This window comes from Piliocolobus tephrosceles, chromosome 15 (genome assembly GCF_002776525.5).
Source record: "Piliocolobus tephrosceles isolate RC106 chromosome 15, ASM277652v3, whole genome shotgun sequence".
NCBI classification, from domain to species: domain Eukaryota; kingdom Metazoa; phylum Chordata; class Mammalia; order Primates; family Cercopithecidae; genus Piliocolobus; species Piliocolobus tephrosceles.
The window spans coordinates 106,903,380-106,922,664 of record NC_045448.1 but is presented as its reverse complement, the minus strand read 5'-3'; the positions used below and the strand labels follow the sequence as shown (position 1 = coordinate 106,922,664).

The window sequence follows — 19,285 nt, the reverse complement described above, 5'->3', positions numbered from 1 at the left end:
CAATATATGCATACTTCTTTCAAAAACTGTTTTAATTGATGCATAACACATGTATATATGGGTATATTGGGGATACATGTGATAATTTATACAATTTGTAAAGATCAAATCAGCATAACTGGGACATCTATCACCTTAAATGCTTGTCTTTTGGCTCGAAACATTCCAATTATTCTCTTCTAGCTATTTTGAAATATATCATAAATTACTGTAAACTGGCCGGGCGCGGTGGCTCAAGCTTGTAATCCCAGCACTTTGGGAGGCCGAGACGGGCGGATCACCAGGTCAGGAGATCTAGACCATCCTGGCTAACACAGTGAAACCCCGTCTCTACTAAAAAATACAAAAAAAACTAGCCCAGCGAGGTGGCTGGCGCCTGTAGTCCCAGCTACTCGGGAGGGTGAGGCAGGAGAATGGCGTAAACCCGGGAGGCAGAGCTTGCAGTGAGCTGAGATCTGGCCATTGCACTCCAGCCTGGGCAACAGAGTAAGACTCTGTCTCAAAAAAAAAAAAAAAAATTACTGTAAACTATAGTCACCCTACTAATCTACCCAACACTAAGTCTAATTTATTCTATCAAGCTGTATATGTGTACCAATTAATAAATCTATCCACATCTACACATTTCAAAACATGTTACAATAAATGTAGCGTAGTTCCCCCTTATCGATTTCACTTTCCACTTTCAGTTAACTGCCATCAATCACAGTCTAAAAATATCAAGTGCAGAAGGCCTGCCTTGGCCTCCCAAAGTGCTGGGATTACAGGCATGAACCACCACACCTGATCTAATATCCTACTTTCAATAATAAAACAACTACACAGAAGGCCGAAAGTAGGGGAATTGAACAACGCTATAAGCCAACAGAACACTTTACCCCACAACGGCAGAATACACATTCTTCCCAAGTACACATGGAATAATCTTCAGGACAGACCACATGGTAGGCCATAAAACAATTATTATTATTTTTTGGTGTGGGGGTGGGGGAAGAGTGTTACTTTGTCACCCAGGCTGGAGTGCAGTGGCATGATCTCAGCTCACTGCAACCTCCGTCTCCCAGGTTCAAGCAATTCTCCTGCCTCAGCCTCCCAAGTAGCTGGGACCACAGGTGCCCGCCACCATGCCCGGCTAATTTTTTTATATTTTTAGTAGAGACGGGGTTTCACTGTGTTAGCCAGGATGGTCTCAATCTTCTGACCTCATTGGCCTCCCAAAGTGCTGGGATTACAGGCATGAGCCACCATGCCTGGCCAAAACAATTCTCAATAAACTTAAACACTGAAATCATAGAGAGTATCTCCTGATCACAGTAAAAATTCTTAGGTATAACATCTAAGAGAACTGAAAACAAATATCCACACAAAATATTGCACACAAATATCCACAGCAGCATTATTTATAACAGTCAAAAAGTGAAAACAGGGCTAGGCAGAGTGTGTGGCTCATGCATGTAATCCCAGTACTTTGGGGGGCCAAGGCAGGGGAATGGCCTGAACCCGGGAGGTGGAGCTTGCAGTGAGTCGACATGGCGCCACTGCACTTCAGCCTGGGCAACAGTGCAAGACCCCATCTCGAAAAAAAAAAAAAGTTAAAAAAATACAAAAATTAGCCAGGCGTAGTGGCATGAGCCTGTAGTCCCAGCTACTCGGGAGTCTGAGGTAGGATAATTGCTTGAACCCAGGAGGTGGAGGTTGCGGTAAGCCGAGATCATGCCAAGGCACTCCAGCCTGGGTGACAGAGCAAGACTCTGTCTCAAAAAAAAAGAAAAAAAGAAAAAGTCTAGGCCGGGCGCGGTGGCTCATGCCTGTAATCCCAGCACTTTGGGAGGCCGAGGCGGGCGGATCACGAGGTCAGGAGATCGAGACCATCCTGGCTAACACGGTGAAACCCCGTCTCTACTAAAAAATACAAAAAACTAGCCGGGCGAGGTGGCGGGCGCCTGTAGTCCCAGCTACTGGGGAGGCTGAGGCAGGAGAATGGCGTGGGTCGGGGAGGCGGAGCTTGCAGTGAGCTGAGATCGCGCCACCGCAATCCAGCCTGGGCGACTGAGCAAGACTCCCTCTCAAAAAAAAAAAAAGAAAGAAAAAAGAAAAACTCAATGTGAACCATAGTGCCTTTGGGGAACTTTTTTTTTTTTTGGCAGGGAGGGTGAAGAATTAAAATTGTTTTTTTTTTTTTTGAGACGGAGTCTGGCTGTGTCGCCCAGGCTGGAGTGCAGTGGCGCAATCTCGGCTCACTGCAAGCTCCGCCTCCCGAGTTCACGCCATTCTCCCGCCTCAGCCTCCGAGTAGCTGGGACTACAGGCGCCGGCCACCACGCCCGGCTAATTTTTGGTATTTTTAGTAGAGACGGGGTTTCACCCTGTTAGCCAAGATGGTCTCGATCTCCTGATCTCGTGATCCGCCCGCCTCGGCCTCCCAAAGTGCTGGGATTACAGGCTTGAGCCAGGCTGGAGTGCGGTGGCGCGATCTCAGCTCACTGCAAGCTCCGCCTCCCGGGTTCACGCCATTCTCCTGCCTCAGCCTTCCCAGTAGCTGGGACTACAGGAGCCGCCACCTCGCCCGGCTAATTTTTTTTATTTTTAGTAGAGACGGGGTTTCACCGTGTTAGCCAGGATGGTCTCGATCTCCTGATCTCGTGATCTGCCCGCCTTGGTCTCCCAAAGTGCTGGGATTACAGGCCTGAGCCCCCGCGCCCGGCCTAAAATTGCTCTTTAAACAAACTCTTATTTGGGAATCTCAAACGAGTCTGGAATATTTGCCAAAGACAAGAAAACTCTACCAACTAAAGGTTTTAGTGTTGCAACGTCCACAGGGATGGTAAGAATAAAATAGGAGAAGCAGCAGAAACTGTTGATGCACCAAGAACAATTCCACACAGCAAAGGCTGCATGCAGTGGGGAGGGGGAAGGAGGGAGAGATATTTCCTCCGTTTTAGATCAGTTTCTTTTCTGAGCACAAGTGCTTTCTGTGTCATCCTAACAATGTAAAAGGCCACTAAGTTTAGGATGCATAATACCGGTCTCTGTTCTGCTCAAGCGTTGACAGTTTTTGCTGTTCCAGTTTTGGCTGCTTCTCAAGATCAGGAAGCCCAGGGCACTCTGCAAGGGTTTTTGCAAGTTCAGCAGTTCATTGCTGGCGGGTTGGGGGGGTGGGGGGGACCGAGAAGAGGGAGCCCTTTCAAGTCCATCAGAGGAGAAAACCTGTCATTGCTAACGGAAAGAAAACGACACAACTTCTCAACTATTCCTCTTCATCCTCACGTGTATCTCCTCCACATTGATGACTTAGTTCTCTTCTCTCCTCACCGGAGTGCACGGAAGTTGTCTCATCTGAGATGACTCAGCCCATGGCCTGGCGGAGAATGGATTCTCAGAAAATTGTTTGGCGCTACTGTACATTGACATGCACCATACCAAATGTTTGAATGTTTCTATGAACATCATCTTCCTTGCCTTTTACATACACAAAATCACACACACATTTATTTTAAGATCCAGAGGGTACACGTGCACGTTTGTTACATGAATATACTGCATACTGGTGAGGTTTGGGCTTTTAATGTGCCCGTCACCTGAACAGTGAACATTATACTCAACAGGTAATTTTCAATCCTCACCCCCACTTTCAACCTCCCCGCTTCTGGAGTCCCCAGTGTCTGTGGCTTCCTCGTGTATATCCAGGTGCACCCGTCGTTTAGTCCCGCTTGTGAGAATATGTGGTATCTGACTTTGTCTCTGACTTATTCCACATAGGACACTGGCCTCCAGCTCCATTCTTGTTGCTGCAAGAGATGCGATTTCGTTCTTTTTTATGGCTGCGTAAGTATTCTATGGTGTACGTGCCAATGTTTCTTTTTTCTTTTCTTTTTTTTTCTTTTTGAGACAGAGTCTTGCTCTGTTGCCCAGGCTGGAGCACAGTGGTGTGATCTCGGCTCACTGCAACCTCCACCTCCCGGGTTCAAGCGATTCCCCTGCCTCAGCCTCTGGAGCAGCTGGGACTACAGGCACGCACCACCACTTCCGGCTAACTTTTTGTATTTCAGTAGAGACGGGGTTTCACCGTGTTAGCCAGGATGGTCTCCATCTGCTGACCTCGTGATCCGCCCACCTCGGCCTCCCAAAGGGCTGGGATTACATGCGTGAGCCACCGTGCCTGGGCATTTTTTTTTTTTTTTTTTTTTTTCTGAGACGGTCTCGCTCTGTCATCCAGGCTGGAGTGCAGTGGTACGATCTCGACTCACTGCAACCTCAATTTTTGTACTTTATTAGTAGAGACGGGGTTTCATCGTGTTGGCCCAGCTGGTCTCAAACTCCTGACCTCAAGTAATCTGCCCGCCTTGGCCTTCCAAAGTGCTGGAGTTACAGGCGTGAGTCACTGCACCCATCCTATATCACATTTTCTTTATCCAATCATCTGTTGATGGACACTTAGGTTGATTCCATAACTTTGCTATGGTGACTAGCGCTGTGATAAATACGAGTGCAAGTGTCGTTTTGATATAACAATTCGCCTTCCTTCAGGAAGACACCCAGTAGTGGGATTAGTGGGTTGAATGGTAGTTCTATTTTTAGTTCTTTGAAAAATCTCCACACTGTTTCACAAAAAGGTTTGACGAAATTATATTCCCACCAACTGTGTATAAGTGTTCTCTCTTCTCTGCATCCTCGCCAATATTTGCTATTTTTTGACTTTTGAGTAACAGCCATTCTGACTGATGTGAGTTGGGACTGCACTGAGTCACATATATTTCTATTGAGAATGTACCTACATGTCAAATTGGTGGGTCACAGGGAATGGGTACATCCATTACAGTACATACGGCTAAACAGTTTTAAAGTAGTAGAATGAATTTATCCTCCTACTAGCCACATGTCAGAGTTCTTCTGTTCCACCCTTGTCAACACTCGGGATTGCTGGTATCTTAAATGTTTGCCATTCTAGTCAGTGTGCAACAGTGTCTCCTTGTGGGATTTTTTTGAGACACAGTCTCTCTGTCACCCAGGCTGGAGTGCAGTGGCGCAGTCTTGGCTCACTGCAACCTCCGCCTCCTGGTTTTAAGCAATTCTCATGCCTCAGCTTCCTGAGTAGCTGGGATTACAAGCACACACCACCATGCCCGGGTACTTTTTGTATTTTTGGTAGAGACAGGGTTTCACCATGTTGCCCAGGCTGGTTTAGAACTCCTGAGCTCAAGTGATCCTCCCGCTTTGGACTCCCAAAGTGTTGGGATTACAGGCGTGAGCCACTGTGTCCGGTCTCCTTATGTATTTTAAAATTTAATTTTAAGAAGTTTTTTTGGAGATGGGCTCTTGCTCTGTCACCTAGGCTGGAGTGCAGTGGTGTGATCATAGTTCACTGCAGCCTAGAAATCTTGGCCTCAAGCAATCCTCCTGCCTTAACTTAGCCTCTTGTGTAGCTACAGCTACAGATTCATGCCATAACGCCCAGCCAATTGTATTATTTTGTGTAGAGGTGGAGTCTTTCTATGTTGCCCAGGTTGGTCTCAAACTTCTGAGCTCAAGTGATCCTCCCACCTTGGCCTCCCAAAATGCTGGACTACAAGCATGAGCAACCAAGCCAGCCTCCTAGCGTTTTTTAATTTGGGTTTCCCTGGATCTAATGAGGTTGAGCACCTTTTCACATGGTGTCCTGACCTAGATATTTTTTCAATTTTTACATTTTTAATTTTTGTGGGTACATACACACATCTTCTTTTGTAAAGTGCCCATTCAAGTCTATTGCCCATTTTAGATGTGTGAAGAACTCTTTACACAGTCTTGAAATGAACCCTTGATCACTTATATGTGCTGCAAATATTTTATTCCACTGAATGGCTTCTCTTTCATTCTTTTTTTTTTCTTTGAGATGGAGTCTCACTGTCACCCAGGTGGGAATGCAGTGGTGTGATCTCAGCTCACTGCAACTTCCCGGGTCCAAGTGATTCTCCTGCCTCAGCCTCCCGAGTAGCTGGGATTACAGGTGCCCACCACCACGCCTAATTTTTGCATTTTTAGTAGAGATGGGGTTTCACCACGTTGTCTGGGCTAGTCTCAAACTCCTGGCCTCAAGGGATCCACGCACCTCAGCCTCCCAAAGTGTTAGGATTACAGGCGTGAGCCACCGTGCCCAACTCAGTCTCTTTTTTTTTGGTAATCTCAGATGGGTACTACATTGACTTTGTAATAAGGTCTCAGGGTGGCACATCTCACACATGCATGTGAACACTCAGTCATTACGCTTATGAACCACAAAGGATCATTTCACTCTATTAATGGTATATTTTGATAAAGAAAAATCCTTAACTTTAATGTAGCCAATTTATCAACATTTTCTTCTACGGTTGGTGCTTTCTGTATCCTGTTTAAGAAACTGTCCTTTTTGGGAGGCTGAGGTGGGCAGATCACAAGGTCAGGAGATCGAGACCATCCTGGCTAACACAGTGAAACACCGTCTTTATTAAAAATACAAAAAAATTAGCCAGGCGTGGTGGCGGGTGCCTGTAGTCCCAGCTACTTGGGAGGCTGAGGCAAGAGAATGGCATGAACCCAGGAGGCAGAGCTTGCAGTGAGCAGAGATCAAGCCACTGCACTCCAGCCTGGGTGACAGAACAAGACTCCATCTCAAAAAGAAAAAGTAAGTGTCCTCTAGGCTGGGCATAGGGGCTCACACCTGTAATCCCAGCACTTTTGGAGGCTGAGAAAGGCAGATCCCTTGAGTTCAAGAGTTTGAGATCAGCCTGGGAAACATGGTAAAACCCCGTCTCTACAAAAAAATACAAAAATTAGCTGGACATGGACCGCGCTCAGTGGCTCATGCCTGTAATCCCAGCACTTTGGGAGGCCGAGACAGGCAGATCACAAGGTCAGGAGATCGAGACCATCCTGGCTAATACGGTGAAACCCTGTCTCTACTAAAAAAAAAAAAAAAAAATACAAAAAACTAGCAGGGCGTGGTGGCAGGCGCCTGTAGTCCCAGCTACTTGGGAGGCTGAGGCAGAAGAATGGCATGAACCCAGGAGGTGGAGCTTGCAGTGAGCCAAGATTGCGCCACTGCACTCCAGACTGGGTGACAGAGTGAGTCTCCATCTCAAAAAAAAAAAAAAAAAAAAATTAGCTGGGCATGGTGTGGCGTACCTTCAGTATCAGCTACTTGGGAGGCTGAGTGGGAAGATCACCTGAGTCCAGGAGGTCAAGGCTGCAGTGAGCTGGGATTGCACTACCGCACCCCAGCCTGGGCGACAAAGTATGACCCTGTCTCAAAAAGAAGAAAAAAAACCTTCCTTTATTCCAAAGTCATGTACATATTCTCATATGCCAGCTTTGAGAATTTTTATTATTTTGTACTTAACATTTGGATCCATAATCCACACAAGACACATCCTTCACTTTTTTACTGATGTATAACTTACAGCAGATATATATATTCATATAGTATATGTACATATTACATATATAATTATTATTATTTTTAGAGACAGGGTCTGGCTGTGTTACCCAGGCTGGAATATAATGGCGCAATCTTGGCTCTGCAACTTCTGCCTCCCAGCCTCAAGTCATCCTCCCACCCCAGCTTCCCAAGTAGGTGGGACAATAGGCGTGTACCACCATGCCCAGTTCTAATTTTTGTAGAGATGGGGTTTCACCATTATCACCCAGGCTGGTCTCAAACTCCTGAGCTCAAGCAATCCACCCAGCTCAGCCTCCCAAAGTGCTGGGATTACAGGCATGAGCCATTGCACCTGGCCTAATTTATTTATTTATTTATTTTAGAGACAGAGTCTGTCTCCGTCATGTAGCCAGAAGTGTAGTTTCGTGATCACAGCTCTTTGCAACCTTGAACTCCTGGGCCCAAGCAATCCTCCTGCCTCAGCCTCCTGAGCAGCTAGGACTACAGGTTCACACCACCACGCCCAGCTAATTTTACTTTTTTTTTTTTTTTTGTAGAGACAGCGTTCTTGCTATGTTGCCCAGGATGGTCCTGAACTCCCGGGCTCAAGCAATCCTCCTGCCTTGGCTTCCCAAAGTGTTGGGATTACAGGCGTGAGCCACTGCACCCAGTCTAATTTATTTTATTTTAGAGATATAGTCTCTCTCTGTCACACAGACTGTTCTATTATCATCATAGCTCCCTGCCACCTTCAACTCATGAGCTGAAGCAATCCTCCTGCCTCAGCCTCTCGCGTAGCTAGGACTACAGACACACACCACCATGCCTGGCTAATATTTTTGTAGAGACAGGGTTCTTGCTACCTTGCCCAGGTTGGTCTTGAATTCCTGGGCTCAAACAATCCTCCTGCCCCAGCCTCCCAAAGCGCTGAGATTCCATAAGCCACCATACCTGGCTCTAAATGCACAAATCTTAAGTGTTCAGCATGATTGATTTTTAGGTACATACATGTACATTTAGTATAAATGTGTGTCTGTGTGTGTGTATATATATATATATATATACGCATATACATACATAACAGTAACCATGACCCAGATCAAGATATTGCATACTTCTTACATTCTAGAAGTACCTCCTCCAGTCAATAACCCTAAATGTAACACTACTCTGCCTCTATCACCATCAATTATTCTGCCTGCTCTTGAACTTCACATACGTAAAATCATATATATATTTTTGAGACATAGTCTCGCTCTGTTGCCCAGACTTGGGTGGTGTGATCACAGCTTGCTGCAACCTCAACCTCCTGGGGTCAATCAATCCTCCTGCTTCAGCCTCCTGAGTAGCTAGGACTACAGGTATGTGCCACCATGCCCAGCTAATTTTTATATTTTTCTGTAGAAACAGAGTTTCATTGTGTTGCCCATGCTGGTCTCAAACTCCTGGGCTCAGGTGATCCGCTCGCCTTGGCCTAACAAAGTGCTGGCATTACAGGCGTGAGCCGTTGCGCCCAGCCAAATCCTAAATTTTGTACACTTTTGCATATATTTTATTCAACATTATGCCTGTGAAATTCATCCACATGTAGCATGCAACATGCTACATGTACTGCTACATGTACGTTGTTGCATGCTATATGCCTGTAACAGTAGTTTATGTAGCAGTTCAGTAACTTTTATTACTATATAACATTTCATCATATGAGTAACTACTACTTATTTATCCATTCTGCTGTTGATGAGCATTTGGGTTACTTCATTTCAAGGTATTATGAATACATCTGCTATGGATATTCTTTTTTGTTTTCTTCCAAGACAGTTTCGCTTATTGTCCAGGCTAGAGTGCAAAGGCACGATCTCGGTTAACTGCAACCTCTGCCTCCCGGGTTCAAGCCATTCTCCTGCCTAAGCCTCCTGAGAAGCTTGGATTACAGGCACGTGCCACCACGCCCAGCTAATTTTTTGTATTTTTAGTAGGATGGGGTTTCACCATGTTGGCCAGGCTGCTCTTCATCTCCTGACCTTGTGATCCACCCGCTTCGGCCTCCCAAAGTGCTGGGATTACAGGTGTGAGCCATCCCGTGCAGCCGAAGTGGTACATGAAAACTTTCATTCCACCACCAGGAAGGCAATTTGCCCCACCTGTTCAATACAGTTCCCGCTCAACAAACCCCCTGCAGCTCCTATGTGTCAGGCAGTATGCTGAGCACTGAGACCTCAAGGATGGGGAAGATAACGGTCTCTGACCCCAGAGGAGCTTACTGGCAGCAGGAGGTTTCTGTCATGGGATGGACCCAGGGTTCACTAACACTCCAGGGGATGATAAAGCCTGGGGCTCACTGGCCCAATCAGCGTAATCAGACTGGCTGGCTGCCCATGAGGCTCTTGGGCCGGGGCTGCCTGCTCAGTGGGCAGCTGATTCTAGCTGCTGCAAAACGCCTTCCACTCAAAGGTGCTACCTACCAGTGGTTATGCAGCATTCCAATTTCACCTGGAAGGGAGAAGCAGCTGCCACCTGTTTCTTCCCTCTCCCAACCACCAAGTAACACGGTTTTCATTTGTGTATCTGTTGTTTCAGGTTTTTGCCAATCTCCGCCTTCACATGCCTTGAAACAAGCACTTTCAAAGACCAAGACCTCAACAACAGAAGGGTGCAGGCTGAGGCGTCTCCAACTCTGGGTCCTGCCTGCAGTTGACTCAGGCCATGGCTGACTCCTTCATCACAGCTAAGATGCTGCTGGGTTTAAGGCACTGTGACTTTCTGTGCCACTAAGATTGACAAAAAGTTGCGAAGTGAACCATGACACAAAGACAGACACAAACTGTGGGACCCAGCCCAACTTCAGAGCTGTTAAAATGCGAACAAAAACGCATCCCGGAATGGATGGGAACCGATCATTCTGGTTGGTGTGACCTGCTCCATTGCCTACAGGACACGTCCTGACAGCGTGGGAGGGGACGTGAAGGCCCCCCCCCCGCCCCAGTCAAACAGGAGATAGCATTAGCATCCGATCCCAACTTTATTTTGTTCTCTCTTTCCCTCCTGACACCCAGTACCCGCTAGCCAGTACCTGTTCCTCCTCCATCTCACATTCTTTCCAGGTTCAGGACTCAAATACATCTTGTTGCTCAACTCCTTGGCTTGGCCATGCTCACTCTACAATGCAGCCTACAGATGGCGACCCCTCTGCCCAGCACATCCCTCTGCCTGGGCTCCTGCCTCCCCAAGTCCTGCAAACCCCAGCCCCAGCCTTTAGCGGTCAGCCGCCCTCCCCGCTTCCCTCATCCGCCCTCGCGGCCTCGCAGTGAGATTTCAACGTTTTGTTTTGTTTTTTTGCTCTTTTACTTTCCTGAATAAGAAAAATAAAATAATTTGTCTTAAAGTGGAGCCATGAGGCCAAATAATTACGGAATCCCAAGTGCTTTGGGCTCTGATGTCAAAAGAGCCAACATGAATTCAGACTATTACAATGGCGCTGTTTTTGCGAATACGGCTTTTTCAAGATGCCTTATTCCTAACATCAAGTTTTAAATCCATCCTTTTAAACAAATATTTAATAGCCTGGGAATGCTGGCGAGGGCAGCGGCTCCGGTCAGCAAGGACTGAGCTCACAATTTGAAAGATGAAAGGAGATGAGTTCTACCCACACACAAAAAAGTAAAACGGTCTCCAGCATCATAAACTCCACATCCATCAAACTGGGCAGGGGCTGGGAACAGAAAACTTTTCTGGAAAGAAAACACCACCTGCCCTTTGCACTCTGGGGAACATTAAAAATCAAAACAAAACATACCACATCAACCAAAACATACACCAGTTCTCAAATCAATCGAAGGAAAGTTCCACTCCACCAAGGCCGGCCGCCCAGTGGCCTGTGGAGAGGAGGGCCCGGCTCACGTGGAACCCGAACCACGCGGGGTCGCAGGAACCTGAAAGGCGACAGAGTAGCCCGGCGGACGCGCTGGGGCCGACCCGCAGGGCCTGGACCAGCCGGGAGTCCCAGGGAAGTCAAGTGCTCTCTGAGCGCCCCCCACGGGCCCCTGCGGTTCCTCGGCCTCAGTTTCCTCACCTGTAAAATGGAGCCGCTGGTCCTGCCTCCTGAGTCGTGGAGCGAGGCCCGCACCTGGCAGCCTTGGCCACGGAGGGCGGAAGGGCAGGGCTCCGGGGGCGGGGCGAGGGAGGGTGGCGGGAATTCGCACAGCCTGGGAAGACTGGGCCAGCTAGCCGGGAAAGAAAGCAGGAGCAGGCTCCCCAGGCGGCGCGGTGGGAGGACCCCAACAGTCGCGTCCGTAACTCCAGGGCCTCCAACGTTGCCAAAGATCCAGTTCTGGGGATTGAGTTCCGGCTCCAACCCAAGAGTCCCGCGCACGGCCACCACGGCCTCCAGCTGGCGCCAGCTGAGGAGATCGGCGGCCACGTGCACACCCTCTTCCTGTTAGCCCTGCACGTGGCCCCCTCTTCCTGTTAGCCCTCACGTGGCACCCTCTTCCTGCCGGCGCTCCACGTGCGCATCCACGTGCGCGGAGCTGGCTGGCGGAAGCTCCTGCCCCCAGGCAGGCCGGGGACATGCGCGCTTGTAGCCTGCATTTACCAAGATGGTGAGACAGTGGCCTAGCGCGGTGCCTGATGCCTATCATCCCAGCACTTTGGGAGGCTGAGAGGGGACAATGGCTTGAGCGCAGGAGTGAGAGACCTGCCTGGGCGACATGGTGAGACCCCGTCTCTACTAAAAATACAAAAATTAGCCTGGCGTGGGCCGGGCGCGGTGGCTCACGCCGGTAATCCCAGCACTTTCGGAGGCCGAGGAGGGCGGATTGCCTAAGGTCAAGAGTTCCAGACCAGTCTGGCCAACGTGGTGAAGCCCCTTTTCTACTAAAATTACAAAAAAAATGAGCCGGGCGTGGTGGCTGGCGTGCGCCTGTAATCCCAGCTGCTGCAGAGGCTGAAGCAGGAGAATTGCTTGAACCAGGGAAGTGGAGGTTGTCATGAGCCGAGATCACACCACTGTACTCCAGCCTGGGCGACAGAGCAAGACTCCATCTCAAAATAAAAAAAAAAAGCCGGGCGTGGTGGTGCAGTACCTACAGGCCGAACTACTTGGGAGGCTGAGGTGAGAGGATTACTTGAGCCTGGGAGGTGTAGCAGAGGTTGCGGTGAGCCTAGATCGTGCCACTGCAAATCCCCATCTCTAACACACACACACACACACACACACACACACACACACACACACACACACGTACGTTGAGATAGCTCTGTCTGGCAATGAGGAGCTTCCCTTGATGGGAGATTGACACAGTTATTCTTAAAGGAGCGGGAATGGGCATTACTGTTAAGCGTGTTGCGGGATCTCCCGGATGTGCGTGTGCACGCTAGTACACCACGTCACATGTCTCATTAGCATTTTAATTCTTAACTCAGGGGTGTGTTTTTTCACATTAAAATGAGCATAGGTCATTCCAAGGACACTCTAATCATGGGTTTCTGTACTTGTGTGAATTTGGGGATTTTCCCTTCTACTGTTCATCCTCTTTGCTGCAGGGTGTTCTGACCAGGAGCCGGATGTAGTTCATACACCAGTGGGCGGTTCTCTCCATCGATCTGGCAAGTTCATTCCCCTAGAAAGGAGGCTGTGACCACCCTATCTAACCGACCTCATTTTCCCCCTCGGAGACTTTGGGTCCATGTTCTTATGAATTGTGGAGGGCTGGGTCATTTTTTTCTGGAGCTGCTTCATGCTGAGACAGGACCAGGGCCCGCAGAAGTCTCTTCTTGCCTGATTTAAAGTGATAGGGGTCATATCCTTCACTGGGATAAGTTGAAATGCTTGCATAACTATCATTCTGACGTGGAATTGTAACCTAGAAGACACAGACTTTACATGAAGCTTAAAAAGCAAGGACCAAAGGTCAGTAGTAATAAGATGGCTATTTTAGGTCCCATGAAAGGTAGCAGAATGAACCATCACATCATTATTCAGCAAGCAGAAGACCAAAAAGAGCTCCTACAAATAGGAGACCTGAGATGGGACTATCTTACGTTAAAGTAATATTAATCTCTTTATTTGGGGTGTTGGTGTCTTTTCCTGAAAATGAATGTTAGGTCTTCTATAGACTTACAAAAGGATTTTTGATCTTTAGTTATTGATGAAGAGTCCTGTGGAAACGTAAGGGAAACAGTTTTTATCCTAGAGAGATGCCCCAGCTGGCAATGTCCTGGATTCTCTGGACTATGGTGTGTGATGCTGGCCAGCTGGGCTACTGAGAGTGCTCCTATGAGAAGGGATTCAGTTGGTTTCATTGGTTTTAAGGAAGCCCCCGACGGGGGTAGGAAGTTTTGCCCCAACAAGGGAGTTAGGCATTCAGGTCCTCCAGTCTGCAAATTAAAGATTGGGTGACTGGGCGCGGTGGCTCATGCCTGTAATCCAAGCACTTTAGGAGGCCAAGGCAGGAGGATCACGAGGTCAGGAGATCGAGACCATCCTGGCCAACATGATGAAACCCTGTCTCTACTAAAAATACAAAAAATTAGCCAGGTGTGGTGGCAGGCACCTGTAGTCCCAGCTACTCAGGAGGCTGAGGCAGGAGAATGGCGTGAACCCAGGAGGCAGAGTTTGCAGTGAGTAGAGATCGTGCCACTGCACTCCAGCCTGGGTGACAGAACGAGACTCCACCTCAAAAAAAATAAATAAATAAATAAGAGAAACTGTCCTCTAGTCTGGGCATAGGGGCTCACACCTGTAATCCCAGCACTTTCAGAGGCTAAGAAAGGCAGATACCTTGAGTCCAAGAGTTTGAGATCAGCCTGGGCAACATGGTGAAACCCCGTCTCTACAAAAGACAGAGCAACACTCCAAAAAAAAAAAAAAAAAAGGTTAGGTGAAGTATCTGGTCCGGGTTCTTCATCAATTCCTGTGGCAGTGCAGTGTTTGGCCTACTGGGGTCAAGGGCAAAAGGTAAGGACTAACAGGCTGGTCCTTGTATGTAATAGAAAATTAGCTACATCTGCCACGTCCAGGGTCACTGGGTTCCTCTGTGGTCATGGGGACTGAGTGACAGCCGGTGTTAGCCTTGGGTCTCCTCAGTCTTTAGTCAGGGCCCTCAGGGTACTGGAAGCTCCTCTCTCCCTTTGGAGTTGGGGAGAGTCCCGCTTCTGGTGACTGGCATCTCTGCACTGTGGATATGGTCTAGGTGGAGTGGACTTTTGGGCATTTTGCCCCTTGGCCTGGAAGTTTTGGGGCCAGTGTCCTGGTTTTAAGTGTAGCAGGTGTCCCCAGATTGGGGCTTGGTCTAGACACGGTGGCTGGTTCTCTCTGATAGCGAGGGCCAATAATCGGAGGCCTGGCGTATGTCTCTTGCCTCTTTCCTCTTTCACTTTTTAGCCTCTTCTACTCTGTCTCGTTGTAGAAGACCTCGAAGCCTACATTAAGTAGCTCTTTCATTGGTGCCTGGGGACTTAGAGCCAGTTTTTGTAACTTTCTCTTAATATCTGGAGCAGACTGACATAATAAAATGAGTCCCCAGAAGAATTTGACCTGCCCCAGAGGCAGGGTCTACACTGGTCTATTTTCCTAATGCCTTTACAAGGCATCTCTGTGAAGACTCAAAAGGACCATATTATATTTCAAAGGGGCTGGGTTGGAGATTGCTCTTGGGAGCCGCTCTTACTTGGAGGAACGCTAGAGGCAATCACTTTAATAAGAACTCAGAAGTCTCTTGCCAGAGCTTCACCAGAGTTTTCTTTACGATTAGCTTTTTCTAGCTTTCTTGAGGACGGAGGTCTCCAGGAAGCATGTAAATGATCACTTATTCCTAGAGTGGTAGTGGCTTGCTGGGTTATTTTGGAAACAAAGGAGGGGCCATTGTTGCTTTGGAGTGACTTGTAACCCAAACCGGGGAAAGATTTCTTTTAAGAGGCACTTGTGCCTTTTCTGTTTTGGCGGAGTAGGTTTCAGTCCATCCCATGAAAGTATCTATAAAGACTAGTAAGTGCTTAAATCTTTGTACCAGTGGAACTTAGGGAAATTGTAACTGCCAGTCTTCCTCTGGGTACCTTCCTCTCCTCTGTACCGGCATCAGTAATGGAAGTGGCCTTATTTTCCCTTCTGGGTTATTGATAGAGTAAAGTGGTCTCGCTCTAGTGTCTGCTTTTGCAGTAGTAGCTAAGCCTGTTCCCTTAAGGGCTCATGTGAGCAAAGCGTTAGAGTGCCCCTTCCTAGGTGTAACCCCCTTTGATTGATTTGCGTTGATGACCTTGAGCTATTAAAAATTTTGGCCGGGCGCGGTGGATCACGCCTGTAATCCCAGCACTTTGGGAGGCCGAGATGGGCGGATCACAAGGTCAGGAGATCCAGACCATCCTGGCTAACACGGTGAAACCCCGTCTCTAGTAAAAATACAAAAACTAGCCGGGCGAGGTGGCAGGTGCCTGTAGTCCCAGCTACTTGGGAGGCTGAGGCAGGAGAATGGCGTGAACCCGGGAGGCAGAGCTTGCAGTGAGTGGAGATCACGCCACTGCACTCCAGCCTGGGCGACAGAGTGAGACTCCGTCTCAAAAAAAATAAATAAAAAATAAAAATAAAAATTTTGAATTTCGGGTCCACCATCATTAGGGTCTTGTGAATATCTCTGTTTGGTTGCCCACTCCCTTTCAGTTTGTGTGTCTGTAGGCACTAGCTCAGGAGCCATAGTTTCTGGAGTGGGAGTCCTACTACAAATGGAAGAGATGCAGCCTGTTTAGCAGTTGCATTTGCTAAATTAATAATTTTTTTTTAAATTGTTGTAGAATTCCCTCTTTGCTGTCCCCTGCAATGCATAACATCAACTGGTAACTGCTTAGTCTTTGGACTAAGTCTGACAATGAGAAAAGAATGTGAACTCAATGGTCCCTGCCTCTTTGTTAGTTAATTCCCTAAGGGGGAGTAGCCTCTTTTCTGGCTTTGGTGGGTGTCCTAGCGAGACTGGGCCCTTCTGGGAGTGTTGGGTGAACAGGCTGATATGGAAGAGGTGCAGTGGAAGACTCCAAGTCTGGTGAGGAAGGATCACTAGAAGGAGTAGAGGCTCTAGAGGTTTGAGGAATGATCCCTGGACTAGATTTGAAGAAGGAGAGCTGTTAGTGGGAGGCATACTTCCTAATACAGTATCACGAATTACATCAGGTTCTCCTGAACCCTTCTGAACAACATGGGCACAATATATTTGTCATTGGTCTCTAAGACACTTGTGGGTTTTAAATTTTTTTTTTTTTTTCAGACAAAGTCTCGCTGTGTCACCCAGGCTGGAGTGCAGTGGCGTGATCTTGGCTCACTGCAAACTCCGTCTCCCAGGTTCACACCATTCTCTTGCCTCAGCCTCCTGAGTAGCTGGGACCATAGGCGCCCGCCACCACGCCCGGCTAATTTTTTGTATTTTTAGTAGAGATGGGTTTTCACCGTGTTAGCCAGGATGGTCTCGATCTCCTGACCTCGTGATCCACCCACCTCAGCCTCCCAAAGTGCTGGGATTTCAGGCGTGAGCCACTGCCCCTGGCCTCCACTACCCTAACTTCTTTGCCTGTGTTCAGGCTCTGTGTCCTTCAGACCCTCCACATTCCTCCCAGAAGACCCTGGAAGGAACAGAAAAGGAGCTTTGGCAAACAGGGCTGCTTTAGGTAGTTCACCAACCTCAGCACAGAGGACCCTTGCAGGGCCTGGCCACATCCAGCCAAGGACCTCCCTGATCTCCTCCTCTTCCTCCTCCTGTGCCTCCATCCCTTCCCTTCTCTTCCTCCTCTACCTCCTCTTAGGATCTCTCTTCCCTCCGCCCTGCTCTGCGGAAGCACGTGCTACATGTGCCCACTCCTGGTGAGCCGATCTCTCAGCCCAGTTAAGAAGGCATCTTTCTTTTTTTTTTTGAGACAGAGTCTCGCTGTCACCCAGGCTGGAGTGCAGTGGCCGGATCTCAGCTCACTGCAAGCTCTGCCTCCCAGGTTCATGCCATTCTCCTGCCTCAGCCTCCCGAGTAGCTGGGACTACAGGCGCCGGCCACCACGCCCAGCTAGTTTTTTGTATTTTTTAGTAGAGACGGGGTTTCACCATGTTAGCCAGGATGGTCTCGATCTCCTGACCTCGTGATTCGCCCGTCTCAGCCTCCCAAAGTGCTGGGATTACAGGCTTGAGCCACCGCGCCCAGCCAAGAAGGCATCTTTCAAACAGTCCCTTGGATAGTGATCCTAGTGATGGGACCAACTTGGGGGAGAGGGGCTGCAAGTTGGCCTTGCTCCTTCCCGACTCACCTCATGTGAATGGCTGCTTATTCTTCCAGAGGTCAGCCTGGAGTGACACTTCCAATCATTTTATCCACTTATAGCCCCACTTTGTGTAATCATCATGTTTTGATCCTCTACTATGTGCTATATACAGTACAGACATTTTAACTTATTCCCTATAATCACCCTATAAAAGGGAAATTGGAGGTTCAGAGAGGTTAAGTAAATTGCTCAAGTTGCACAGCCACGAGGTGCAGGGCCATTTGAATGCATGTTTCTCTGATTGCAGAACCCATTCCTTCCCCTCCATGTTCCACTGCCTGATTTCAAAAAGGTTCTTAGAGAAAAGATAGAAAATTCAAACCAGGAAGAGGAGGAAAAGCCAAACTGTGTTCAGGAAGGCTAATGTGATTGTTGTGAATGAACATTAAACCTGGCTCTGAGCTTCTTGGAAGCAAGAGAAGAAGGGAAGGGGGTGGGGAACACAAAGGACTCCATGCTTCTCTTTCTAATACAGAGTTCTATGGTAGAAGGAAAGAGAGTGTTTTTCCTTATTTCCAATTCCAAAAGTAATTTCTCGTGTGTGATTTTATACAAGGACATTATGTAACAAAATGGATGTGGGTTTGAATAACCAGGTATATCAGAAGATGGAGAAACAACTGTCCTGTATCATGCACCCTTCATTACGCAGTCATTCAGCAAAGACTGAGCACCTGCCACACTGCCTAGACTCAAAACGTGCCAAAAGATAATAACCCTGCCGTGTACTCAACCCCACAAAGGAGGTGTGCCCGGAGGGCTGCAGGAGCACACACAAGTGAGATGGCAACCCTGCCTGGGAGAGTCCGATGACCTCAGACAAGGTACCATTTGCCCAAAGTCTTGAAATTTGTCTTGGAATTTACTATTTATCTCCAAGAGGATAAAAAGCATTCAAGGCAAAGGGAATAAAATGTGCAAAGGCATGAACGCTCGAGGCCTGAGATGTCGCTTATCAGTGGGCAAGTGCAGGACTGCTAGGTGTCAGCCAGCCTGAGGAGGACCTTACAGGGCCAGGCAGAATCCAGTTCGGGTTCAGGACTCGAGGAACAGGCCAAACAGAGACGTGAGGGGTGGGAAACAGGGAGTCCTGAAGAAGGTGGTTGTAAAATTGGAGTGTGGGAGTGGATGTCAAGGCCCTTAATAGGGGCCACTCCAGGGACTATCTCTGGGGAAGAACTGACAGACATGAGAGAGGTGGGAGAGGGATTCCACTGTTAACTCAGAGGATGACCCCATTTACAAGGTGAGTGGGGTCAAGGTGAGCTCAGCTGGAAGCCATGCCAGCTTTGTTTGTTTGTTTGAGACGGAGTTTCGTTCTTGTCGCCCAGGCTGGAGTGCAGTGGTGCAATCTCGGCTCACCACAACCTCCGCCTCCCGGGTTCAAGTGATTCGCCTCCTGAGTACCTGGGATTACAGGCACCCACGCCCGGCTACTTTTGTGTTTTGGGTAGAGACAGGGTTTCTCCATGTTGGTCAGTCTGGCCTGGAACTCCTGACCTCAGGTGATCTGCCTGCCTTGGCCTCTCAGCCATGCCAATATTAAGAGCCCACACAGGATTGGGGGCTGAGGTCTAACAGGAAATTATTCCTGTACATTGAG

At 48.3% G+C, this 19,285-nt stretch overlaps 1 protein-coding gene and 1 non-coding gene across 2 annotated transcripts in view; both read right to left on the bottom strand.

The window, feature by feature from the left end:
- FAM178B (family with sequence similarity 178 member B) overlaps positions 1-18,327 on the bottom strand; it is a 122,173-nt gene extending 103,846 nt beyond the window's left edge. The window contains exons 1-4 of the mRNA XM_023211292.1: positions 18,321-18,327; positions 11,871-11,976; positions 11,705-11,792; positions 11,465-11,615 (exon numbers count right to left, since the gene is read on the bottom strand). Coding sequence (XP_023067060.1) covers positions 11,465-11,615; positions 11,705-11,792; positions 11,871-11,976; positions 18,321-18,327 — 352 coding nt within the window. The remainder of the gene's footprint in view (positions 1-11,464; positions 11,616-11,704; positions 11,793-11,870; positions 11,977-18,320) is intronic.
- Positions 6,160-6,262, bottom strand: LOC111542262. Its single transcript, XR_002731496.1, has one exon. It is a non-coding gene; the product is annotated as a small nucleolar RNA U13 (small nucleolar RNA).
- Positions 18,328-19,285: the final 958 nt, after the last annotated feature.